The 27677-nt window shown below is 43.9% G+C and overlaps 1 protein-coding gene across 3 annotated transcripts in view; it reads left to right on the forward strand.

Annotated features, from left to right (window-relative positions):
* The window catches only part of CFDP1 (craniofacial development protein 1), a 154451-nt gene that overhangs the window by 24664 nt on the left and 102110 nt on the right, over nucleotides 1-27677 (forward strand). For all 3 annotated transcript variants that reach the window (XM_030924407.1, XM_010382975.1, XM_030924408.1), the window contains exon 5: nucleotides 24006-24125. In XM_030924407.1, coding sequence (XP_030780267.1) covers nucleotides 24006-24125 — 120 coding nt within the window. The remainder of the gene's footprint in view (nucleotides 1-24005; nucleotides 24126-27677) is intronic.

Here is a 27677-nt window from a genome sequence, read left to right on the forward strand (position 1 = left end):
CAGCTCACTGCAATCTCCCCCTCCTATATCCCATTTCAAGCAATTCTCCTGCCTCAGCCTCCTGAGTAGCTGGGATTACAGGCACACGCCACCATACCTAGCTAATGTTTTTGTAGTTTTTTTGTTTTGTTTTGTTTTTGTTTTTGTGTTTTTTTAGATGGAGTTTCACTTCCGTTGCCCAGGCTGGAGTGCAGGGTGTAATCTCGGCTCATTGCAACCTCCACCTCCCAGATTCAAGCAGTTCTCCTTCCTCAGCCTCTCGAGTAGCTGGGATTGCAGGCGTGTGCCACCACGCCCAGCTAATTTTTGTGTTTTTGGTAGAGATGGGGTTTCGCCATGTTGGGCAGGCTGGTCTTGAACCCCTGACCTCAGGTGATCCACCTGCCTCGGCCTCCTGAAGTGCTAGGATTACAGGCATGAGCCGCTACGCCTGGCCTTTTCTTTTTTTTTTTTTTTTGAGACAGAGTCTTGCTCCGTCGCCCAAGCTGGAGTGCAGTGGTGCGATCTTGGCTCACTGCAAGCTTCACCTCCTGGGTTCACACCATTATCCTGCCTCAGCCTCCCAAGTAGCTGGGACTACAGGTGCTTGTCACCACGCCCTGCTAATTTTTTTATATTTTTAGTAGAGACGGGGTTTTACTGTGTTAGCCAGGATGATCTCGGATCTCCTGACCTCAAGTGATCCGCCCGCCTCGGCCTCCCGAAGTGCTGGGATTACAGGCGTGAGCCACAGTGCCTAGCCATGTTTTTGTAGTTTTAGTAGAGACAGGGTTTCACCATGTTGGCCAGGCTGGTCTTGAACTCCTGACCTCGTGATCCACCTGCCTCGGCCTCACAAAGTGCTGAGATTATAGGCGTGAACCACCGTGCCCTGCCTCAATATTATTTTCTTACCTTAATAATATTTTTCCGATTGATTAATAAGGTTTATTTACCATAGGTTAAGTAGGGGCTTAATGCCTTGACCGGGTTAGTCTCCTGGTTGTTAGGTAAGAGCCACATACCTGTAATTTCCCCTCCCCCATTTATTTCAATTTTATTATGTGAAAATAGCAGATTTGTAATTTAGAACTAAATGAGAATAGAGAAAGTACCAATCAATAAATTTATGGGCGGTCACATTGATTTTCATTGGCAGTAATTAATTAGACCTGTAGGCTCTCTGAAAATACAATTTTCCCTAAAATTGTTATTCTTAAAAATAATGGTTTCAATGATTATTTATCTAGTGAGGGTATATTTATGAAAAAATTGACATTATCAGTGTTTTTGTTTTGTGTTTGTTTTTGTTTTGTTTTTTGTTTTTTTTTTTGAGAAAGGGTTGTTTTTGAGAAAGGCTGTGTTGACTAGGCTGGTCTTGAACACCTGGGCTCAAGCAATCCTCCAGCCTCGGCCTCCTAAGTAGCTGGGACTTCAGGGTTGTACTACTCTCCCTGGCCATTATCACTTTTATAAATGGTATGGAACAAAACTTTTTATTATTAAAAATTTCTCTCTAACTTCTTCTGAAAAAATGTCACACTTACAGAAGTGTTGCAAGAATAGTGTTAAAACAAACACCTACATACCTATCATCCAGATTCACCACTGGTTAATGTATTGCCTCTCTCTCACCATTTGTATCTGGGTTTTTCTTTTGTTTTGGCTGAACCATTTGAGATTTACTTGTAGACACTGTGACACATCAGCCTTTAATACTTTAGCACGTGTCTCCTACAACCAAGGGCATTCTCCATTGTAACACAATATAGCTCTCTAAAGTTAACATTAGAGCAGATTGCTATCTATAGTGAAGGACCCCAACTTAAAATTTTCAATCTATTGCAGATCAGTACTTTTCTAAAAACACAATACAAAGGAATTACTAGAAAAACAAATATAAAAGATAACTAACGTTTTACTAAGATTCAGCAGATACCCTACTACCTCTTTTTGTGGCCGTGGGGCTCAGGCTGCAGCACCACAGCACTGTGTGCGTATAACTGGGGCCACCTGCCCCCTCCAAGTGTGGGCCTTTTAACCTCTATCGACAGGTGTGGGGGGAAAAAAAGGATTTAATAGATATAACATTACATTTCAATGCATGTGGTCAAAACGAACTGCAGACAAGAAAAAGGAAAGAATTACATAACTATGCAGGCTGTTCATGGAAAGTGTTAATATACGGGGAATGACTGTTACCTTTCATTCTGTTATCAAGACAAAAAGCTGGCCTGGCATGGTGGCTCATGCCTATAATCCCAGCACTTTGGGAGGCCAAGGTGGGTGGATCGCTTGAGGTCAGGAGTTTGAGACCAGCCTGAGCAACATGGTGAAACACTGTCTCTACTAAAAATACAAAAATTAGCCGGGTGTGGTGGTGCACATCTGTAATCCCAGCTACTTGGGAGGCTGAGACAGGAGAATCGCTTGAATCCGGTAGGCGGAGGTTGCAGTAAGCCGAGATCGCACCACTGCACCCCAGCCTGGGCAACAGAGCGAGACTCTGTCTCAAAACAAAAAATCAAAAAGCTGAGTAAAATATCAATTCTCAGTATTAAATGTCAGACGCACACTTTGAATAAGCATTATTTTGTTTTTATTACTATTATTTTTTTGAGATTTATTACTATTATTTTTTTAGAGTCTTGATCTGTCACCTAGGCTAGAGTACAGTGGCATGATCTCGGCTATCTGCAACCTCCGCCTCCCCAGTTCAAGTGATTCTCTTGCCTCAGCCTCCAGAGTGGCTGGGTTTACAGGTGCCTGCCACCATGCCTGGCTAATTTTTGTGTTTTTAGTAGAGATGGAGTTTCACCGAGTTGACCAGGCTGATCTTGAAATCTTGACCTTATGATCCACCCTCCTCGGCCTCCCAAAGTGCTGGAATTACAGACGTTAGCCACTGCACCCGGCCCACTGTTTATATTAATATTTAAAGTTTTAATTGTGATGAAAGACCTTATTTCTTTATTGTTAATCTAAATTGTATTGATGACTCTGCTCCTCCTGGTGGATAATTTATATGTAAATTATTTCTTTGTTGGTTTTCTCCTTCCTGCCTTCCATCCACCATTCCATCTTTCACACACACAAAAATTTTTTTTTTTAACATGAAATCTGCCAGGGTGTAACACAGAGATACTTTCATGGGATCAGAAGTATACATTTTAAAGCAGTTTCATTTAGTTCAGAGTTTTCGTTTTTGCCTTTATCCAGAATGAATCTGGATAAAAGTAAAAAATGTACTGTGTTTCGTTTCCTTTCCCTTCCTTCCCTTCCTTCCCTTCCTTCGCTTCCTTCCCTTCTTTCCCTTCCTTCCCTTCCTTCCTTTCTTCCTTCCTTCTGTCTCCTTCCCTCCCTCCCTTCCTTTGTTTCTTTCTTTTTTTTTTTTTTTGAGACAGAGTCTCTGTTTATCACCCAGGCTGGAATGCAGTGACACAGTCTCAGCTCACTACGGCCTCAATCTTTAGGACTCAAGTCATTCTCCCACCTCAGCCTCCCGAGTGGGTAAGACTACGGGCATATATCACCACGCTTGGCTAATTTTTGTATTTTCTGTAGAGATGGGTTTCACCATTTTGCCTAGGCTGGTCTCGAACTTCTGGGCTAAAGTGATCCTTCTGCCTTCGCCTCCCAAAGTGCTAGGATTGCAGGTGTGAGCCACCAGCACCCTGCCTGTGATAGTGTTTTCAAAGTTTATATTAAATGCTTCATTAGTAGCCATTTTCAATAATTTATCCCATCAAGTTATAATTAAATTTAAGTTATATTTTAGTGAAAGAAAAAAGGAATTCTGGAAGCCCGAATTTCCTATACATGAATTCTTTTTTTTTTTTTTTTTTTTTGAGACAGGGTCTTGCTCTATTGTTCACGCTAGCCTCAACCAACTACAAGGCTCAATTGACTTCCCCCGACCTCAGCCTCCTGAGTAACTGGGGCTACAGGCATATGCCACCCGTGCCCATCTAACTTTTAAAATTGTTTTGTAGCAATGTCGTCTCACTGTGTTGCCCAGGCTGCTCTTGAACTCCTGGGCTCAAGCGATCCTGCTGCCTTGGCGCCCCAAAGTGCTGGGATTACAGATGTGAGCCACCACACCCAGCCATGTGTGAATTTTTTTTTAATAGAAAGTACAATTCAAAACATTCTATGAAACATGTTACTTTATAGAAACACCACTTTTCTAGGCTTCTATCTTTCATTATTACCCGTATAATTTATTTGCTACTGAAAAACATGTTAAATTACTTTCTTGCCTGGAACTACTAGGATTATTTTTTGTTTTTTAGAGACAGGAGCTGTCTCACTCTGTCACCCAGGTTGGAGTGTGGTTGTGCAATCATTGCCTACTGTAACCTTGAACTCACGGACTCAAGTGATCCTTCCATTTCAGCCTCCCACCACACCCTTCCAAGTGAACATCACCACAACTAGCTAATTATTTTATTTCATTTATTTGTTTGCTTGTTTATCTATCTATCTGTCTGTCTGTCTGTCTGTCTATCTATCTATCTATCTGAGACGGAGTCTTTGTCATCCAAGCTGGAGTGCAGTGGTATGATCTCGGCTCACTACAACCTCTGCCTCCCAGGTTCAGGTGGTTCTCCTGCCTCAGTCTCTCGAGGAGTTGGGATTACAGGCATCTGCCACCACACCTGGCTAATTTTTGTATTTTTAGTACAGATGGTCACCATGTTGACCAGGCTGGTTTTGAAATCCTGACCTCAAGTGATGCTCCCGCCTCAGCCTCCCAAAGTGCTGGGATTACAGGCGTGAGCTATCACGCCCGGCTTATTTGTTTATTTTTATTTATTTATTTTTTTTTTATTTTTTGAGATGGAGTCTTGCTCTGTCACCCAGGCTGGAGTGTAGTGGTGTGATCTCGGCTCACCACAACCTATACCTCCCGGGTTCAGGCTGTTCTCCTGCCTCAGCCTCCCGGGTATTTGGAATTACAGGTGCGTGCCACCACGCCCAACTAATTTTTGTATTTTGAGTAGAAATGGGTTTCACCATGTTGGCTAGGCTGATCTTGAACTCCTGACCTTGTGATCCACCCGGCTTGGCCTCCCAAAGTGCTGGAATTACAGGCGTGAGCCACTGTGCCTGGCCTATTTGTTTATTTGTTTATTTTTAATATTGTATTTAATTTTTTTGAGACAGGGTCTCACTCTGTTGCCCAGGCTGGAGTGTAGTGGTACCATCATGGCCCACTACAGCTGTGATCTCCCAGGCTCAAGAGATCCTTTCACCTCAGCCTCTCTGATACCTGCAAGACCAGCTTGGTCGGGGAGACCCTAACCCGGTGACACTGGAGGAATTAAAGACACACATACAGAAATACAGAGGTGTGAAGTGGGAAATCAGGGGTCTCACAGCCTTCAGAGCTGAGAGCCCTGAACAGAGATTTACCCACATATTTATTAACAGCAAGCCAGTGATTAGCATTGTTTCTATAGATACTTGATTAACTAAAAGTATGCCTTATGGGAAACGAAGGGATGGGCCTAATTAAAGGAATAGATTGGGCTAGTTAACTGTAGCAGGAGCATGTCCTTAAGGCACAGATCACTCATGCTATTGTTTGTGATTTAAGAATGCCTTTAAGTGGTTTTCCACCCTGGGCGGGCCAGGTGTTCCTTGCCCTCATTCCTGTAAACCCACAACCTTCCAGCTTGGGCGTTAGGGCCATTATGAACATGTTACAGTGCTGCAGAGATTTTGTTTATGGCCAGTTTTGGGGCCAGTTTATGGCCAGATTTTGGGGGGAGGGCTGCTCCCAACATGTCCCCCTTCTTTTTTTTTTTTTTTTTTTTTTTTTGAGACGGAGTCTTGCTCTGCCGCCCAGGCTGGAGTGCAGTGGCCGGCTCTCAGCTCACTGCAAGCTCCGCCTCCCGGGTTTACGCCATTCTCCTGTCTCAGCCTCCCGAGTAGCTGAGGCCCCGAGTACAGGCGCCCGCCTTGTCGCCCGGCTAGTATGTCCCCCTTCTTTGATTTGCAAATCGAATAAAAGCAAAGGCAGCTTTGTCAGGGTGAGCTACTTCTCACAGGAGTCAGGATCCACATCTGCAGACTGTACAAAGACAAACAGCATAGATTAAAAACACATCATTGAAATCACAGAGCTTCCAAGTGTTTTTATCCATTTTCAGCTCCTTTAAGCACTCCAGTTCCTGGCATTAAGGTCAAGTGTGCCTGGGATGCTTTAAATATTTTTTCTTTAATTTTGCAATATCCAAAGACAAGTTTGCAGAGTGTCCTTCTAGAGGCTTTTTTATTTCTTCCCTAATTTTGATCTTTTTTTTTTTTTTTTTCTGAAACGGAGTCTCGCTCTGTCCCTCTGGCTGGAGTGCAGTGGCGCAATCTCGGCTCACTGCAAGCTCCGCCTCCTGGGTTCCCACCATTCTCCTGCCTCGGCCTCCTGAGTAGCTGGGACTACAGGCGCCCGCCACTGCGCCTGGCTAATTTTTTGTATTTTTAGTAGAGACGGGATTTCACCGTGGTCTCCATCTTCTGACCTTGTGATCCTCCCACCTCGGCCTCCCAAAGTGCTGGGATTACAGGCGTGAGCCACCGCACCCGGCCAAATTTTGATCTTATTAAGAGCATTTAATAGTTTCCACAAATCCTTATGTTAAGCTCCTAGAGTGGACCATATCATTTGAGGTTGAGGTGCCACTATACCGCCATGTTTCCAGATAATAGGAACTTCTGCTGTACTTCTTATCATTTCTGCAATCTTACCGTTTTGTTCAGATCATCTTAACGTAGTGTGACCGAGGCACGCAGACTGAGAGGTGCAATTTAAGCTAAACATCTCCTTAGGGGACCAATTAATGATTCCATAGGAATTGTTGTGCAGCACCTCTGCCTGTTCTGCAGTGCAATCTTCCTAAACAAGTACATTCATTTTTTTCTTTTTTTTTTTTTGAGAAGGAGTCTCGCTCTGTCACCCAGGCTGGAGTGCAGTGGCTGGATCTCAGCTCACTGCAAGCTCCGCCTCCCGGGTTTATGCCATTCTCCTGCCTCAGCCTCCCGAGTAGCTGGGACTACAGGCGCCCGCCACCTCGCCCGGCTAGTTTTTTGTATTTTTTAGCAGAGACGGGGTTTCACCGTGTTAGCCAGGATGGTCTCGATCTCCTGACCTCGTGATCCGCCCGTCTCGCCCTCCCAAAGTGCTGGGATTACAGACGTGAGCCACCGCGCCCGGCCTACATTCATTTTTTTCTAACTGAGTGTAATCCTGTTTACAAATAGGTTTTTGAGGGTGGTATGCCTTAATTATAGGAGCAGATTTATTATGGTAAATACTGAGATCAGAAAGCATGTGTAACTGTGTCATAGAATGATTGCATTCAGGCATTACTGCTAGCCAAGATTGATAAATATACCCAATAAGTGTAATTGTTCTCTTCAGTCCTTATTGAAGGAATATTCACGACAGTGGTGATAACCGCTATCATAGCTACCATTAAATTACTCGTTGTGACTGGTTATCCCACTTTCCTCAGGTTTTCTTCCACCATCTGTGACAGCTTCTTGATCTGTCCCCAGGTGGGTGGCTATGTTCGATGGGTGTTGCTCATGACAGTTGGGGCCGTCGTCAGCATCACTCTCGACATGGCTGCAACCGGGTGGTCCTCGGGATCCACCCGGAGTCTCTTCCTCGGCATCTGTCTCATGATAAGGTTTCAGGTGTCTTGATGGTATCCAAATCGGCTGTTGATTTTTGCCTGGAGAAATACAAGCATAACCTCTACCCCAAGTTATTATTTTACCTATTTCCCAACTTTTTGTTATTGGATCTCGCCACCAAATCAGTTGTTCTGTTTCTGTCTTTGCAGGTGGTTTCTGTAGATGCTGTTCATGTGCTGATAACATCTGGCCTTTGGGCAGGCTCAAAAAATTTTAAGTTAATAATGCTGGGTTCAGTTGCATCTGTGGGGTTCTATATACTCTGTCTCCCGATTTCTGCTTTTGCAACTGCTGTTTTAGGGAGAGATTCATTCTTTCCACTATGGCTTGTCCTTGAGAATTGTATGGGATACCAGTAATGTGTTTAATATTCCACATAGAGAAAAATGTAGCTAGAGCTTGGCTAGTATAGCCTGAGCATTATTTGTTTTAATAGAAGCTGGAATGCCCGTCACCACAAAACACTGCAAAAGATGACATTTAACACAGGCAGAAGACTCTCCTGATTGGTATGTAGCCCGGACAAAGTGAGAAAAGGTGTCCCCACATGCATGTACATAAGCTAGTCTCCCAAACGAGGGAACATGTGTGACATCCATTTGCCAAAGAGAGTTAGGTTCCAGTCCTCGAGGATTAACTCCTCCTGTAAAAGGTGAGGAATGTACCATTTGGCAAGTTGGGCATCGCTGGATAATAGCTTTAGCTTCCTTCCAGGTAATGCTGCATCTACATTTGAGACTAGAGGCATTAACATGGGTTAAATTGTGAAAATGTCTAGCATTAGATATTGCCTTAGCAACTAGGTGATCAGCCATTTGATTCCCTTCAGTCAAAGGTCCTGGAAGAGGTGTATGAGCCCTAATGTGAGTGATGTAAAAAGGGTGCATTCTACTCCTAACTGCTGTTTGCAGCTGGGTAAATAAAGTCATTAGTTGTTCATCTGTATGAAATTGTAGCTGAGCATTTTCTTTTTTTTTTGAGATGGAGTCTGGCTCTGTCACCCAGGCTGAAGTGCAGTGGCGCAATCTCAGCTCACTGCAAGCTCTGCCTCCCGGGTTTACACCATTCTCCTGCCTCAGCCTCCCGAGTAGCTGGGACTACAGGTGCCCGCCACCACGCCTGGCTAATTTTTTTGTATTTTTAGTAGAGATGGGGTTTCACTGTGTTAGCCAGGATGGTCTCAATCTCCTGACCTCGTGATCCACCCAACTCAACCTTCCAAAGTGCTGGGATTACAGGCTTGAGCCAGCATGCCCGGCCGAGCATTTTCAATTAACTGTGTGGAATGAACCACGTATGAAGAATCAGAAATCACATTAAGAGGCATATCAAAAGCAGTCAATACCTCAGTTACTGCTACAAGCCCTGCTTTTTGAGCTGAAGTATAGGGCGTCTGGAAAACTTTACTTTTCGAGCCAGAATAAGAAGCTTTACCATTACTAGACCCATCTGTAAGACAATGAAAATGCTTAGCAGGCTGCAGGTTGTTTACTGCAGGAATTGTAAATGCAAACTGTTGACAGTCTTGCTCAGCTAAGGGGACACTAAAGAAATAGTCTTTTAAATCTGTGACTATTAAAGCCCAGTTTTTTTTGAATTATAGCAGGAGAAGGCAATCCTGGCTGTACTGCTCCCATAGGTTGTGTAACTGAATCGATGACTCTTAAGTAAGTTAACATTCTCTGTTTACCTGATTTATTCTTAATTACGAAAACTGGAGAATTCCTAGGGGAAAATGTTGGAGCTATGTGCCCATTTTTTAATTGTTTATTTAAATGTCTCTAAAGCCTCCAGTTTCTCTTTACTTAGAGGCCATTGTTCTATCCAAATTGGCTTATCTGTTAACCATTTTAAAGGTATAGGTTCTGGAGGCTTAAACAATGGCCGCCATCAAAAATTATTTCCTAATCTTTGGCGGGAACTTTGTTTTTCTACTTTAAGTGGCTCTTTCAAACCTTGCAAATTTTTTTCTAGTCCCATAACAGGGACATACCCCATTTCATGTATCGTATGTTGACTTTGAGGGCTATCTAATTGTTCTAGAATTAGAACTTGTGCTCCCCATTGTTGTAATAAGTCTCTTCCCCGTGAATTTATAGGTACAGAAGTTATAATTGGTTGAATAGTCCCAGATTGTCCATTGGGCCCTTTACAATGCAAAATATAACTACTTTGAAATACTTCAGAGGCTTTACCAACTCCAACTATGTTAAATTGAGTGGCTTGAATTGGCTACACAGACGGCCAGTGCCGTAGAGAAATGATTGAAATGTCTGCTCCTGTATCTACCAAACTTTTAAATTTCTTTCCTTGAATAGTTATTTCACAGATAGGACGTTTATCAGTAATTTGATTTACCCAAAAAGCTACTTTGCCTTGTTTATTTGTGCTTCCAAATCCTCCTGTTGGTTTAATTTCACTTTTCTCTGTTCCTACATATGGCACAGTCAGGAGCTGTGCTATGTGCTCTCCTGTCTGCTTTCCAGGGAACAGGTAGATAAAAAAATTTGAATTTCCGCATTGTAATCTGAATCAGTGACTCCTGTATGTATTTGTATCCCTTTTAAACCTAAACTCGATCTTCCCAAAAGTAATCCTATTGTCCCTGCTGGCAAGGGTCCACAGACTCCTGTTGGAACCTTTTGCGGTGGTTCCCCAGGCAGAAGGCTCAGAGCTCTTGTGCAGCATAAATCTACTGTGGCACTACCGGCTGTGACGGGGGACAGACATTGTACAGGGGTGAGGGAATGGCCTGAGCTGGAATTGCCCCGGTTTAGAATGGGGCCCAGGATGGGCCCCTCATGATGTTTCCTGAAATCGGGTTCCCATGTTTATCAAACTTAGAGTGACAATGATTAGCCCATGTTTTCCTTTTTTACATTTTGTACATATTTCAGGATCAGTAGTTTTCTTTTTTCCCCTGTCTGGCAGCCTGACTTGCTGATTTTTTCTACATTCTTTTTTAATATGACCATGCTTCCCACAGTTAAAACAAGCTTCAGGAAATGGAGTATTTCCTTTATCCACTCTCAGTCCTGCCATTGCTTGTGCCAACAAAGTAGCTTTATGCAGATTACCTCCAATACCATCACAGGCCTTGATATAATCAACTAAATGTGCTTTCCCTCTAATAGGTCACAGAGCAGCCTGGCAATTGGAATTAGCATTGTCAAAAGCTAATAACTGCAACACTATATCCTGAGCAGCCAAATCTGCAATCATCTTTTTGAGGGACTTCTGTAATTGAGCTGTAAAATCAACATATGGTTCTCTTGGTCCCTGTTTTATAGCACTAAAGGAAGGGTATTGTTCTCCACCTGAAGTGATTTTTTCCCCAAGCTCTAATGCACACTCCTCTAAGCGGTTCTATGGCATCATCCTGCAGGACCACTTGTGCATCTAAACCAGCCCAGCCGCCAACCCCCAAAAGTTGGTCTGCAGTTATATTAATTTGAGGTTGGGCCTGGGCATTGCGAGCAGCCTGAATGGAAGCTTCATCTGCCAACCAAGTTTTAAATTGTAAGCCGGAGCTAGACAAGCTCGAATAAGAGCATCCCAGTCAGTAGGAATCATCCAACTGGAAACAGCAACATTCTTTAACAGTCCCTTTAAAGGAGAACCTAGTCCATACTGATTTATAGCTTGTTTAAATTCTTTGAGCAATTTAATGTAAGGCTCAAATGTAGCTATAATGTTTCCCTGTTGATCAGGGGGGTGTATTCTAACAGGGAACTGCCAAGCCTCTATATCACTCTCTCGTCTAGCTTGCTGAATTCCTGCCTGAATAGAACTAAGAGCGGTTGCTCGAGGTGCTGCTTGAACAGTCACTGGGGCAACTACTTTTTGCCCAGTGTCCTCCAGGAAAGAAAAATCTTGAGGGTCTTTTTCTTCAAAATAATAATGAGGGAGTGCAGAAGGGTAGGGATGAACCTCTCCTTCCTTTGCCACTTTAGCTTTAGTTGATAAACATGCTCTGTAACCTCTTCTGTTACTTCACTATACTCTCGTTCCTCCTCATCATCAGTGTGAAAAAGTTCCAAGGTGAAACAAACCAGACCCCACACCTGTCCGATTGTTACCCTGACGCTTCCGAGCTCCCCTTCTTACTCACTACGGTGATTGCTTTAAGAGTACTTGGGTGTCCTCCAGCTAGTTTTCTGTTCCAACCGTCGCTCTGGTGACCCTTCGACCTGGATTCGTGCCCCATGTTGGGCGCCACTTGCCGAGACCAGCTCGGTCGGGGAGACCCTAACCCAGTGGCACTGGAAGAATTAAAGACACACACACAGAAATATAGAGGTGTGAAGTAGGAAATCAGGGGTCTCACAGCCTTCAGAGCTGAGAGGCCCGAACAGAGATTTACCCACATATTTATTAACAGCAAGTCAGTCATTAGCATTGTTTCTGTAGATAACTTGATTAACTAAAAGTATCCCTTATGCGAAATGAAGGGATGGGCCAAATTAAAGGAATAGGTTTGGCTAGTTAACTGCAGCAGTTCTGTGCTTAAGGCACAGATTGCTCATGCTGTTGTTTGTGGCTTAAGAATGCCTTTAAGTGGTTTTCCACCCTGGGTGGGCCAGGTGTTCCTTGCCCTCATTCCAGTACACCCACAACCTTCCAGCTTGGGCATTCGAGTCATTATGAATATGCTACAGTGCTGCAGAGATTTTGTTTATGGCCAGTTTTGGGGCCAGTTTATGGCCAGATTTTGGGGGACCTGCTCCCAACACCTGGGAATATAGGTATTGGCCACCATGCCTAGCTAATTTGTTTTTATTTTTTTGAGACAAGGTCTCCCTATGTTGCTTAGGCTTGTCTTGAACTCCTGGGCTCAAGTGATCCTCCTGCCTTAGCCTCCCAAAGTGTTGGGATTACAAGCATGAGCCACTGCACCTGGCCTATTTTATTTTTTTGTAGAGATGGGGTCTTGCTGTGTTGCCCAAGGTGGTCTTGACCTCTTGTCCTCAAGTGATCGTCCTGCTTTGGCCTCCCAAAGTGCTGGGATTACAGGTGTGAGCCATCACGCTCAGCTGACCATCTGCATAAATTTTCTTTTCTTTTCTTTTCCTTTTTTTGTGAGACAGGGTTTTGCTCTATCACCCAGGCTGGAGTGCAGTGGTGCAGTCTTGGCTCACTGCAGCCCATGCCTCCTGGGCTCAGGCAATCCTCTCACCTCAGCCTCCTGAGTACCTAGCACTGTAGATGCATAGCACCACGCCTGGCTCATTTGCTTTTTTTTTGAGATGGAGTCTAACTCTGTCACCCAGGCTGAAGTGCAATGGCACAATCTCAGCCCACTGCAACTTTACCTCCTGGGTTCAAGCAATTCTCCTGCCTCAGCCTCCTGAGTAGCTGGACTACAGGCATGTACCACCATGCCTGGTTAAATTTTTTTTTGTATTTTTAGTAGAGAAGAGGTTTCACCTTGTTGGTCGGGCTGGTCTGGAACTCCTGACCTCAAATGATCTGCCTGCCTCATTCTCCCAAAGCGCCAGGATTGCAGGCATGGGCCACCATGCCCAGCCTGTTGTGTTTTTTGTATAGCTGGGTTTACCCAGGCTGGTCTCAAACTCCTGGGCTCAAGCCGTCTCTGCCTGCCTCGGCCTCCCAAAGTGTTGGAGTTAACAGGCATTAGCCACCATGCCTGGCACCTGTATAAATTTTAAAAATTACAATTGATTAACAATTGAAATGATTGTAAAAAGTTATAAAAATAAATGCTTACATTTTATTACATTTTTAGGCTTTAGTTGACAAAATAATTCTAAAATATCACACACATTGTAATGTCCTACTGCATGTGACTGATAATTCATATCACATGTGACTCACCTTGCAAATGTGACATAACTGAATTTGTACTCTGTTTAATGGAAGGGCCGACTGCTCATGTCTTGAGTATTGTGACATTGTCAAATTGCTGTACAAGTTTCTAAATACTCACAGTTTCTGTGCCCATCTCATCTTGGACCAATAACAGGTAGTTTTGCAGTCAAAACTTGAATAGCACTGTATGCAAATGATTCCATTCAGTTTTTCCCCAGTTATCCCAATAATGTACTTTATAGCTGTATTTCTTGTGCAATCCAAGATCCAATCTAGAAGTCCAGTGCGCTGTCCGTTGCACTGTGGAGCCACCTCTAAGATCCAATCTAAGATGAAAACCATAAGTGGTCTTTTGTTGTTGTGATTGTTTTTGCATTTGGTCTTTTTAAACTCCTTGTACTTAGAACTGTTTTTCATGCCTTTTCTGTATTTCACAGCCTTGGTTTTAAACTTTTTGTTTTTTGTTTTTTAAGAGTCGAGGCCATTTGTATTGCATAATGTCCCTCAATTTGGATTGCTGCATTGTTTATGATGAGCTTCAGATTAATTATGTTAGACAAAAATACTACATTGATGATGCTTCTCATCCATCAAGAGACTCAACATTGATGGGGATAAGTTAGGCCACCAGTATCTTAAGACAGTACCTTCCAGAATTCTTCATTGTAAGGCACCCTTTTCCTTGGTAATTAGTTGTTTTCGTGATCCATAAATATTAATAATAATGATTATTTTGAGACAAGGTCTTTGTTGCCCAGACTGGAGTGCAGTGGTGTGATCTTGGCTCACTGCAACCTCCGCCTCCTGGGTTCAAGTGATTCTCCTGCCTCAGCCTCATGAGTAGCTGGGATTACAGACACCTGCCACCACGCCTGGCTAAATTTTGTAATTTTAGTAGAGACAGGGTTTCATCATGTTGGCCAGGCTGGTCTCGAACTCCTGACCTCAAATGATCCGCCCACTTTGGCCCCCCAAAGTGCTGGGATTACAGGCGTGAGCCACCATGCCTGGCCCCATAAATAATTATTGATGATATGAATTAGTAATGTATTTTACTGCCTGAAATCATTCTGGAAGCTATTGAGTTGTCCATCCAGTAGGGGACCAACAGAACACTGACAGTATAAACTTTTAATAGTCTGAAAGTCCTATAAACATAATATAGAAAGTATATTAATGTATCATTAGGAATATAGATTTAAAAGTTTTTTTGAAGTCTTTTTTGGCTTGAATTATTTTCTATGTGTTATGTAGACTATCTAAGAAAGATTTATTTATAACTTCACCAGTGGCCCTCACACAGAGTGTACAAAAAGCTGGTGAATAACTGTTGCTGTAAGAAGTCGTTAGGCTGGGTGCAGTGGCACATGCCTGTAATCCCAGCACTTTGGGAGGCTGGGGAGGGAGGATTGCTTGAGTCCAGTAGTTGAAGACCAGCCTGGGCAACATGGAGAAACTCCATTTGTACAAAAAATATAAAAATGGGCCGGGCGCGGTGGCTCAAGCCTGTAATCCCAGCACTTTGGGAGGCCGAGACGGGCGGATCACGAGGTCAGGAGATCAAGACCATCCTGGCTAACATGGTGAAACCCCGTCTCTACTAAAAATACAAAAAACTAGCCGGGCGACCTGGCGGGCGCCTGTAGTCCCAGCTACTCGGGAGGCTGAGGCAGGAGAATGGCGTGAACTTGGGAGGCGGAGCTTGCAGTGAGCTGAGATCCGGCCACTGCACTCCAGCCTGGGTGACAGAGCAAGACTCCGTCTCAAAAAAAAAAAAATATATATATATATATATAAATTAGCCAGTCATTGTGGTGTGTGTCTATAGTCTCAGCTACTTGGGAGGCTGAAGTAGAAGGATCCCTTGAGACCAGGAGGCAGAGGTTGCTGTGTGCCAAGATCGTGCCACTGAACTCCAGCCTGGGTGACAGAGTGAGACCCTGTCTCAAAAAAAGTCATAAATTTTCAGTCAAATTAAATATTGTGGACTTGTTAATAAATACTAAGATAGTTTTGTGCCATAAATTTCCTATTTCAGGTTTGAAAACAAGTGGATGGTAATTTTTTTTAAATGTACTTGATGGGTATTCAGGGAGTCTGCTGTTTTCATAATTTGCCAGGAGAGGGCAGCACCATGTCTATAAAAAACAAATGAGTATGGAAGCACTTTTTTCATATAAATTACATTATATTTCAAAATGATGCATGCTTATTACTTTAAAATTCATACGTTACAGAGATATATAACATGAAAAGTGAAAGTTCTGTAACTCCCTTCCCCTAAAGAAAACAAAAACCCTGTTAATAGTGGGCATGTTGACAGGATTTTTTTTTAACTTAAATTATTCACACTTAAATTTAGGCATTATAAGGAATTCTCATGAGGGGACTTACGAGATCTGAATTTTCATTGATAACCAGATACAAATTTGTTGTATGGATTTGAGCATACGTTTTAATTTCTTCATGTAATTATTTTTGTCTCTGTATCAAGTTAAGAGCATTACTATATCTTTAAGAAATGTGAGAAGAGCTAGTGATGATGGGAAGGAATTTGTAGGTCTAAGTGTAAGGTAGTGTTAGCACAAAGTTAGTCTTGGGTTTTCTAACTGTATTTTAATGTTAAATTTTGGACTTTGGTCATTTCATTTTGTTTTTGTCCCCACTTGAAAAATGTTTAGCTTATTAACCTAGGGGAATGGGGGAATATAGTGTTTTGTATTCTGCCCTATCACATAACCAGCTGAGCCAGTTAGCTCAGACTTTCCTAAATGATTCACCTTTTGGAAAAAGCCAGTCATGGAAAGTTTCTGCCCAAATAAAGACTTTCAGGGAGTTCTGAGTAAGTAAAAATAAAGTTAAAATGGAATTTCTGCTGAGAACACTTGAATTAACTATTGCTAATAATAGGCCTTTTCCTGTCAGGGTTCCCTCTTGTGCATTACAAGTGGTCTATAATAATTTAACTGTTCACAGTTATAAAATAACTGTGAAGATATTTTGATAGTTGAATCCCTTATTGCATCCCTTATTGCTTGTTAAAAGTGGAGTTGTTCTAGGCATACTATCAATGAAGAGTAATCTGCTAGTATTACTTGGTGTCAGTTACTGAAGTTCCTGAAATATATATACCAGTGTTTCCTAGTGAATATAGATGGGACTTTGGCACTAAGAAATTATGAGAGATACTCCCACAGTTTATACTTTTTCCATGCTGCTTTTATGCCACTTACTATATACCATGTGTTACCATGACTTGCTTTCATGGTTGACTGTTCTGCTGAACTGTGAGCTCCTTAAGAACAAAAGTCATGCGGTATTTTTTTATGTGTTCAACATCTAACAGTGCTTGGAGCTAGGTCACTTTTCAGAAAATGTTGACCTGATTGTCTTAGGTGACTCTTTCCAGTTTTGTCATTTCTATAAAGGTAGTAAAAAACAAAAGCAAACATGAATTACATAGAAGCTACTTTTCCTTAAGCTATCACTTAGGTCATTTGATTTCATCTTCTCTATCACCAACATTCTAAAACTTCACAGTGATTTGCCTTAATGTGAATCTTTTTATTTTTTATTTTTTTGAGATGGAGTCGCGCCCTGTCACACCCAGACTGGAGTGCAATGGCATGATCTCAGCTTACTGCAACCTCTGCCTTCCGGGTTCAAACACATCTCCTGGCTTAGCCTCCCGAGAACCTGGGATTACAGGCACCTTCCACCACCCTCAGCTAATTTTTGTTTGTTTGTTTGTTTGTTTTTGAGACGGAGTGTTGCTCTGTTGCCCAGGCTGGAGTGCAGTGGCGTGATCTTGGCTCACTGTAAGCTCCACCTCCCAGGTTCACGCCATTCTCCTGCCTCAGCCTCCCCAGTAGCTAGGACTACAGGCGCCCGCCACCTAATTAGCCCGCCTGGCTAATATTTTATATTTTTAGTAGAGACAGTGTTTCACTGTGTTAGCCAGGATGGTGTCGATCTCCTGACCTCGTGATCCACCAGCCTCGGTCTCCCAAAGTGCTGAGATTACAGGCGTGAGCCACCATGCCCAGCCAATTTTTGTGTGTTTTAATAGAGACAGGGTTTCACCATGTTGCCAGGCTGGTCTGGAACTCCTGACCTCATGATCCGCCCACCTCGGCCTCCCAAAGTGCTGGGATTACAGGTGTGAGCCACCATGTCCAGCCGGATGCTTTTAAATTGGCTGCATCCAGTGTTCTATGGCTCTTTTTATAGAAGCTCATCCTTCACTTCTAGGACGTTTTCTTTTTTTTTTTTTTTTTTTTTTGAGATGGAGTCTCGCTCTGTCGCCCAGGCTGGAGTGCAGTGGTGCGATCTTGGCTCACTGCAAGCTCCGCCTCCCAGGTTCACACCATTCTCCTGCCTTAGCCTCCCAAGTAGCTGGGACTACAGGTGCCCGCCACCACGCCCGAGTCATTTTTTTGTACTTGAGACGGGGTTTCACCGTGTTAGCCAGGATGGTCTCAATCTCCTGACCTTGTGATCCACCTGCCTCGGTCTCCCAAAGTGCTGGGATTACAGGCGTGAGCCACTGCGCCCGGCCATAGGACGTTTTCTTTTATTGTTTTTAACTTCCCCCTATTTTCTGTTTTTGTGAAATTCATATTAGTAGATTTGATATGACAGGCCAGGGCAGGCTAGGCTGAGGTAACAAACTCAGCAACTCAGTAGCATAATACAGTACATTATTTCTTACTGGTGTAAAGTCCAATGTGAGTTGGGTAGCATTCTATCTTGTAACTCAGTTGTATAGAACACCTAGGCTTCAGGGTTGCTCTGGCAAAGGAAGAATGAATACATAGATTTTCATGTAATTCCTCTGTTTTCAGAATGGACTTCAGCCATGCCTTTTGAGTCTGGAACTTCTGTGGTTTTCATTTCTCCAGAGTAATGGGTTCTGCTGAATTGGGGATGGGGTAGAGCAGTAGCCTGTGGTATGAGGTGCTGCTGAAGGAGATCTGGGACCTAGTTGCTCCTGATGGAGAATTCCAACTGGTTTTAGCCCTATTCCTTTCCTCTGCCTCGAAAGGTTCCTGGTATCTCAATTTAATGAGCCTTTCTAGGGTACTGTAGTACACATTGGCTTGCCTGTTTTTGGCCATTCCACATACCTATAGGCTTAGGAGATCAGAGAAAACAAAAACCAAAGCCAGTTATTACTTGTCTACTTGCTTTCTACTTTCTTTCTTTTTTTTTTTTTTTTGAGACAGGGTCTCACTCTGTTGCCCAGGCTATATATAGTACCACGATAATAGCCAACTGTAACCTTGAACTCCTGGCTTCAAGCGATCCTCTTGCCTCAGCCTCCCAAGCAGCTGGGACTACAGGCGCACACCATGATGCCTGGCTTTTTTTTTTTTTTTTTTTTTTTTGAGATGGAGTTTTGCTCTTGTTGCCGAGGCTGGGGTGCAGTGGCACAATCTTGGCTCACTGCAACCTCTGCCTCCTGGGTTCAAGCAATTCTCCTGCCTCAGCCTCCTAAGCGGCTGGGATTACAGGCATGTGCCACCACGGTGGCATGGATAATTTTGTATTTTTAGTAGAGACGGGGTTTCTCCATGTTGATCAGGCTGATCTCGAACTCCTGACCTCAGGTGATCCACCCGCCTCAGCTTCCCAAAGTGCTGGGATTACAGGCGTGAGCCACTGCGCACAGCCGATTTTTAAAAAATTTTTGTAGAGACAGGGTCTTGCTGTGTTGCCCAGGGCTCAGGTAATCCTCCTGCCCTTGGCCTCCCAAAGTGCTGGAATTACAGGCCCGAGCTACTGCACCTGGCTGCTTTCTACTGTCAGAAAATTTGGGCTGGGCACAGTGGCTCACGCCTGTAATCCCAGCACTGGGAGGCCAAGGCAAGAGGACCGTTTGAGCCCAAGAGTTTGAATCCAGCCCAGGCAACATGGTGAGACCCTGTCTTTAAAACATAAAAAAAGAAGATAATTCTGTTGGCATCCCTTTTCTATTACACTTCTTCTCATTATCCTTGTGTAGTTTCATCTTTTTAAACTTTACCACTATTTAGTAGGGTTTTGGCAGGATTGGAATAAAGCATGTGTTCAGATTACTATATGTAAGTGGCAGCTTCTGCTTGTTCTTCACTAGCTGATCTGCCCCAGATTCTACCCAGAGCAAGGAAATTTAAAGCTACCCTTTCTAGTTTAGTACTCTGGAACCCTGCATTAAGCCTGAGATTTGGATGTGGGTTTATTTTGTAATTTTTAAAACAGTGTAAGAAAGCACCTCAAAACTTAGTGACTTTAAAAAATAATTGTTTTATTTTAATTTCTCTTGATTCCAGGGGTAGCTGGGCTCAGCTAGGCTGTTCTTCCTCAGGGTCTCTTGTACAGTTGTAATCAGATAGTGGCTAAGTGTGGAACCACTTCACAGGTTTCCTTACTCCCATGTCTGATGCCAGAGCTAGGAAGGCTCAAACACCTGGGGGTTGGTACAGGCTTCTCAGACGTCTGCCTCTGTGTGATCTTCCTATATGATCTCTCCAACATAGTGGCTACAGAGTAACCAGATTTGTTTTGTGGTAGCTTGGAATTTCTTTTTTTTTTTTTTTTTTTTGAGACGGAGTCTCGCTCTGTCGCCCAGGCTGGAGTGCAGTGGTGCGATCTCGGCTCACTGCAAGCTCCGCCTCCTGGGTTCACACCATTCTCCTGCCTCAGCCTCCCAAGTAGCTGGGACTAGAGGCGCCCGCCACTGCGCCCGGCTAATTTTTTGTATTTTTAGTAGAGACGGGGTTTCACCGTGGTCTCGATCTCCTGACCTTGTGATCCGGCCGCCTCGGCCCCCCAAAGTGCTGGGATTACAGGCGTGAGCCACTGTGCCTGGCTTGGAGTTTCAAAGGTACATTCTTGAGAAGGACGGAGACAGGGACAGACAGACAGAGCGTGCCAGGTGAAAACTGTATCTTTTATTCGCTAGCCTCAGAAGTCATGTCGTGCCACTTCCACAGAACTCTTTGAGTTGAGACAGCCACAAAGGCCTATTCACTCTCAAGGGGTGATGACACAGACTTCCCCTCTAACTGGGGTAGTATCAGGTTTCTAGAAGAGCATATGGGGATGGGAAATTTGTGGCAACCATCTTTGGAATATACTATCTGCTATAGGGTTCTCTATAGTATTTGCTGCTTAATCTCAGGATAGCCTTGAATAAGTAACATAACCTTATATTTCAGTTTTCTTACTCACAAAATGTAAATGTGTCAGTCAGCTCTTGCTACACTAGTGCTGCGTAGCATACCATTCCAAAACTCAGTGATATACAATGATAAGCGTTTACTTGTTGCCTGTGTTCCTCTGAGTATCTGAGATTGAGTAATTTAGACTCAGCTCAGCTCAGCTCCAAGTTGCTTGTTTGTTGGATTCAGGTCTGCAGCATGTCTTTCTGCCATTTTGGACCAGCAGCCCGTTGAGGTGTATTCTCCTTATGACTCAAGGGACGAATTCAAGGGGCAGGAGAAACAGCACAAACATGTTTAAACTTCTCTTCCTCTCAGATCAGCTAATACTTCATTGGCCTTTGAAGCAAGTCATGTATCCAAGCTCAGCATCAGTGGAGTAGGGAAATATTTTGTTTTGTTTTGTTTTGGCTTTGTCCTTTTATTTTTATTTATTTATTTATTTATTTGAGATGTAGTGTTGCTCTGTCGCCTGGGCTGGAGTGTGGTGGCGGGATCTTGGCTCACTGCAACCTCTGCCTCCCGGGTTCATGCGGTTCTCCTGCCTCAGCCTCCCGAGTAGCTGGGATTACAGGCGCCTGCCACTATGCCCGGCTAATTTTTTGTACTTTTTTTGGTAAAGACAGGGTTTCACCATGTTGGCCAGGCTGGTCTTGAACTCCTGACCTCATGATCTGCCCGCCTTGACCTCCCAAAGTGCTGAGATTACAGGCGTGAGCCACTGTGCCCGGCCCGTTTTTTTCTTTTTGAGACGAAGTGTTGCTGTGTTGTCCAGGTTGGAATGCAGTGATGCTGTCTCAGCTCACTGCAACCTCTACCTCCCAGGTTCAAGTGATTCAGCCTCCAAAGTAGCTGGGATTACAGGCACGCACCACCACACCCAGTTAATTTTTGTATTTTTAGTAGAGATGGGATTTCATCATGTTGACCAGGCTGGTCTTGAACTCCTGACCTCAAATGATCTGCCCACTTCGGCCTCCCAAAGTGCTGGAATTACAGGCGTGAGCCACCATGCCTGGCCCTGGGCTCACTATTATAGCACATCCCAAAGTTCTGGTATTACAGGCATGAGCCACTGTACCTGACCTGGTTTTAAAACAAAAAAACACCGGGCACATTGCCTCACGCCTGTAATCTCAGCACTTTGGGAGGCCTAGGCGGGTGGATCACGAGGTCAGAAGATCAAGACCATCCTGGCTAACGTGGTGAAACCCCGTCTCTACTAAAAATACAAAATAATTAGCCGGGTGTGGTGGCGGGCACATGTAATCCCAGCTACTCGGGAGGCTTAGGCAGAAGAATGGCGCGAACCCAGGAGGTGGAGGTTGCAGTGAGCCGAGATCGCGCCACTGCATTCCAGCCTAGGAGACAGAACAAGACTCCATCTCAAACAAAAACAAACAAACAAAAAAAAAACAAGAAAAAACTTATCAGAGGGCTACAAAAGAAGCCACTGCTGCCGGCCATAATAGATTGCATTTAAACAAAATTCCTCAGGTGTTTTTGTTAACCTGGAAAGCCTAGGCAGGGATTAAACATTTCTCCTTCTCTCTTTATCTGAATTCTCAGGTACCATAAATACCTTTATTTGAGCCGTTAGGACTCAGTTTTAGTGAAGATAATTTTTTCAGATTTGAAATTAGACAAAATTCTCAGTCATGTTGCTTTCGTCCATTCTCAAATTATTGCTACTTTAGCCAGTTTTAAGGTATTTTGTTTCATCTTTGGGTTGTTTTGGATATGAAACAGGAGCCTTCTGCAGAGTCTTCTCTATTTATTTGTTTATTTTTGAGACACAGTCTCGCTCTGTTGCCCAGGCTGAAGTGTAGTGGCGTGGTCTCAGCTCACTGCAACTTCCACCTCCTGGATTCAAGCAATTCTCCTGCCTCAGCCTCCCGAGTAGCTGGGATTACAGGCGCCTGCTACCATGCCTGGTTAATTTTTTGTATTTTTAGTAGAGACAGGGTTTCACCATGTTGGCCAGGCTAGTCTCGAATTCCTGACCTCATGTTCCGCCTGCCTTGGCCTCCCAAAGTGCTGGGATTACAGGCATGAGCCACCGTGCCTGGTGGCCTCTTTTTTTTTTTTTTTTTTAACTCTTGTTTTTCTCCTTGAAATAGTGCCAGCCTAGGCATTATTTCCCAGTTCTATCACCCATATTCCATCTCCCCATCTCAGCTTTCACTGGGCCTTTAAGTCTGAGTGCTAATCTGCATGTGGGGTGCAGTGTGAGGGTGTTTTTCAGCCTTCACATCAGTAACCCAGCATGGAGATTTAGTATTTTTTTTTTTTTTGAGACAGAGTCTCGCTCTGTCGCCCAGGCTGGAGTGCAATGGCGTGATCTCGGCTCACTGCAACCTCCGCCTCCTGGGTTCAAGCGATTCTCCTGCCTCAGCCTCCCTAGTAACTGGGACTACAGGCTCCCACCACCACGCCCACCAAGATTTAGTATTGACTGCTACAGTATTTCATGCTGAGAAGTCATGGAGGGGAGATAGACTGCATTTAAACAACATTCCTCAGGTGTTTTTGTTAACTGGAAAGCCTAGGCAGGGATTAAACATTTCTCCTTCTCTCTTTATCTGAATTCTCAGGTACCATAAATACCTTTATTTGATCCTTTAGGACTCAGTTTTAGTGAAGATAATTGTTTCAGATTTGAAATTAGACAAAATTCTCAGTCATGTTGCTTTCGTCCATTCCCAAATTATTGCTACTTTAGCCAGTTTTAAGGGATTTTGTTTCATCTTTGGGTTGTTTTAGGGAGATACAATTTATACACATTCTTGTTTCATTTGTTAATTTTAGTGAGGGAGAGTGTCTTTTTTTTTTTTTTTTTTTTTTGAGATGGCGCCTTGCTCTGTCGCCCAGGCTGGAGTGCAATGACGTGATCTCGGCTCACTGCAACCTCCGCCTCCTGGGTTCAAGCGATTCTCCTGCCTCAGCCTCCTGAGTAACTGGGACTACAGGCTCCCACCACCACGCCCGGCTAATTTTTATATTTTTAATAGAGACAGGGTTTCACCATGTTGGCCAGGATGGTCTCGATCTCTTGACCGCGTGATCCGCCTGCCTCGCCCTCGCAAAGTACTAGGATTACAAGCATGAGCCACCGCACCCAGCCGGGAAAATGTCTTTATTGAAAGTTATTGTAGTAAACTTTTATCATAACGCTGAGCATCCAGAATTTATTGAAAGCCCAGTGGATCTTTTTCTAATTGTCTTTATTCCCTTTTCTAGCTTGTTTCTTTGTATTTATTCTTCTTGTAAGCTTGATGTCTTTTTTCCTTGGCACAGGGTGACTAAGGAAGTGGATGCTACATCTAAAGAGGCCAAATCCTTCTTCAAGCAGAATGAGAAAGAAAAACCACCGGCTAATGTCCCTTCAGCTCTGCCGTCACTCCCTGCTGGGTCAGGGTGAGTATTTGAGTCTCAGTCCCTGATGTACTTGGCACGTTAGAGAAGCTTTCAGTGCAAATACCTGCTTTCGCTGCAGATCAGACTCCTTGCCTGAGAGAGAGAGAATTATGATGCTGCTTTGCCTTTGCTGCAATGTTTACCAGAATGGAAGATGCAAAGGAAAATTAGCCATAACTTTCTCAGGAGGATTGCTTGAGCCCAGGAGTTTGTGACTAGCCTGGGCAATACATTAAGACCCTGTATCTTAGAAAAAAAATTAGCTGGGCATGGTGGCTTGCACTTGTGTCCCAGCTACTGTGGAGGCTGAAGCAGGAAGATCACTTGAGCCCAGAAGGTTGAGACTGCAGTGAGCTGTGATTGTGCCACTGCACTCCAGCCTGGGTGACAGAGAGAGATCGTGTCTCTTAAAAAAAAAAAAAAAGAAGAAGGAAGAAAATTAGCTGTAGCTTTCTTATTTGTTGCCAGCCTTAAAGAAGTCCTAGTTTATAGGATTGAACACAAAGCTGAACATGTAAATTTTACATTTAAAAATAATACTTTTCAAATGAACATATCAGCCGCCTTCAGAACTTTTCATGAAGATTTGGGTTGAACACTCACTCCCATCCTCTATGATTTCAGAGGAACATAAAAAGATCAAAGATGATTTACAAATAATTTTCTTAACACATTGTCAGGAACTTAATAGTTTTTCTCCTTTCATATTTTTCATATTACTTGATTTATTTTTAGCTGAAGGCTAGAATTATTTCTTTTTGGCAGAAGTAAAAATTTTTTTCTTAACCTAAATGTGAGAAGTAAAGTATTACACTAAATCAGAGAGACTTAAGACTTACCACAGGGAAGTGAACATAGACCCATACTATGGATAGCCCTGACTACCTATCTGACTCCTGTAGAGAGTTCTGCATAGTCTCTTACACTGGCTTCTGTGGCCCTTCAGTCAGATATTGTCCCCTCTTCCTTCCCTCCTTGAGCATACCTGTCATTGCTATGAGCAGTAAAGTTTTGTTTCACGTTTTGTTTTTTTTTTTTTTTTTTTTTGAGTTGGAGTCTTGCTCTGTCGCCCAGGCTGGAGTGCAGTGGCGCAGTCTTGGCTTACTGCAAGCTTTGCCTCCTGGGTTCTTGCCATTCTTCTGCCTCAGCCTCCCGAGTGTGGTGGCGGGCCCCCACACCCGGCTTATTTTCACTAGAGATTAGGTTTCACCATGTTAGCCAGGATGGTCTCAATCTCCTGACCTCGTGATCTGCCTGCCTTGGCCTCCCAAAGTGCTGGGATTACAGGCGTGAGCCACTGCACCCGGCCCCACATTTTTAAAAAGAGCGTTGATTTTCCTATTGGACCGTGAGCTTTTTTAGGGCGGGCCTTCCCCATCTTTGCAGCCCTGGCTCTAAACAACAGAGTAATACTAGTGTACTCTCTTAGGTTGCATATACCCAGAAATAGACCCTGAGATAAAGGTTTAAGTGCATGCCATTTATATGAGAGGTGATTCCAGGAAGCCCCAGTAGAGAGGTACAAGAGAGGAAAGAAGCCAGTAAATGTTGAGTTATCAAGCAGGTGACTGCTGGTGGTGGCTGGCACTCATTCCTGCTGGGAAACTTAGAGATTGGGAAGAACACAGTGAGGGCTGAGGAGGGTGGGATGTTTAACCTCCACTGCCCATCGGACATTGGCTCAGAGCTGCTTCCTCACATTCCTTGCCCTGTGTCCTCAGGCTGGGAGCTGCAGGTGCTCGCAGTAAGATGCTGCTCTCAGCATTTACCATGGCACTGAATGCCAGGACATGTGGATGGGGCTAGTTCCTCAACTGTTACATCTTTATCTGCTTCATACTCAAGATATTTCTCTCCCACTGAGCAGAAGTCATGTAGTAGTTACACAGAAACCTAAGGAGGAAGAGGATTTGATTGCTTGCTACCACAATAGAAATGACATAAAATCAGATGAAGGCAGCTGTAGAACAGAATTCTACAGACCTGCCCTGTTAATACTCTAGGCAAGTACTTTGTACGCTGTGGTTTGGAATCATCAATTAAGAGAAAATATCAGAGCACATCACATGTAGTAAGAGTAAATACTGTTTTCCAGCTTGGCCAACATGGTGAAACCCCATGCCTACTCAAAATACAAAAATTAGCTGGGCATTGGTGGCACTTGCCCATAATCCCAGCTACTTGGGAGGCCAAGACAGCAGAATCGCTTGAACCCAGGAGGCAGAGGTTGAAGTGAGCTGAGACTGCACCACTGCACTCCCGTCTGGGCGACAGAGGGAGACCTTATCTCAAAAGAAAATAAATAAATAAATAAATACTGTTTTATAGAACTTTTTTTTTTTTTTTTTTTTTTTTTTGAGACGGAGTCTTGCTCTGTCGCCCAAACTGGAGTGCAGTGGCCAGATCTCAGCTCACTGCAAGCTCCACCTTTTGGGTTCACGCCATTCTCCTACCTCAGCCTCCCGAGTAGCTGGGACTACAGGTGCCCGCCACCTTGCCCGGCTAGTTTTTTGTATTTTTTAGTAGAGATGGGGTTTCACCAGGTTAGCCAGGATGGTCTCGATCTCCTGACCTTGTGATCCGCCCGTCTCGGCCTCCCAAAGTGCTGGGATTACAGGCTTGAGCCACCGCGCCCGGCTTTTATAGAACTTTTATTTCAGTTATTGATATGCTTATGTTTGGCAACAAGCTGTATTTATTTTTTGTTTTTTTGAATTGGAATCTCACACCGTCGCCTGGACTGGAGTACAGTGGTGCAATCTTGGCTCACTGCAACCTCTGCCTCCCGGGTTCAGGTGATTCTCCTGCCTCAGCCTCCCGAGTAGCTGGGATTACAGGCGCGTGCCGCCACGCCTGGCTAATTTTTTGTATTTTTAGTAGAGATGGGGTTTCACCATGTTGACCAGGCTGGTCTCGAACCCCTGACTTCGTGATCCACCCCCCCCCCCCCCGACCTCCCAAAGTGCTGGCATTACAGTCCTGAGCCACCGTGCCCATCCAGCAAGCTGTATTTTTAATGAAGATTCGGATTTTTAAAATTTGAAGCTATAGGCTGAAACAGGTTTTTAGCTTTATATTTATTGTATTGTTTGAAGGGGGTTCTCTTCAGACCAGTAACTTTATTTATTTACTTTTTTTTCGAGGCAGAGTCTTGCTCTGTCGTCCAAGCTGGAATGCAGTGGCGTGATCTCGGCTCACTGCGACCTTCGCCTCCCGGGTTCAAGTAGTTCCCTGCTTCAGCCTCCCGAGTAGCTGGGATTGCAGGCGCCCGCCACCATGCCCGACTAATTTTTGTAATTTTAGTAGAGACGGGGTTTCACCATGTTGGCCAGGCTGATCTTGAACTCCTGACCTCGGCCACCTGCCTCGGCCTCCCAAAGTGCTGGCATTACGGGTGTGAGCCACCACGACTGGCCGCCCAGCCAGTAGCTTTCAAACTTTCTTGACTGCCACCCATCATAAGGAATACATTTTACATTATGCACTTGTACAGCTATAAAAATAGGCATGTAAAAAGGTGAGATAAAAATTTGGTGAAATATTTATGCTTAC

This window comes from Rhinopithecus roxellana, chromosome 20 (assembly GCF_007565055.1).
Source record: "Rhinopithecus roxellana isolate Shanxi Qingling chromosome 20, ASM756505v1, whole genome shotgun sequence".
Taxonomy (NCBI): Eukaryota; Metazoa; Chordata; class Mammalia; order Primates; family Cercopithecidae; genus Rhinopithecus; species Rhinopithecus roxellana.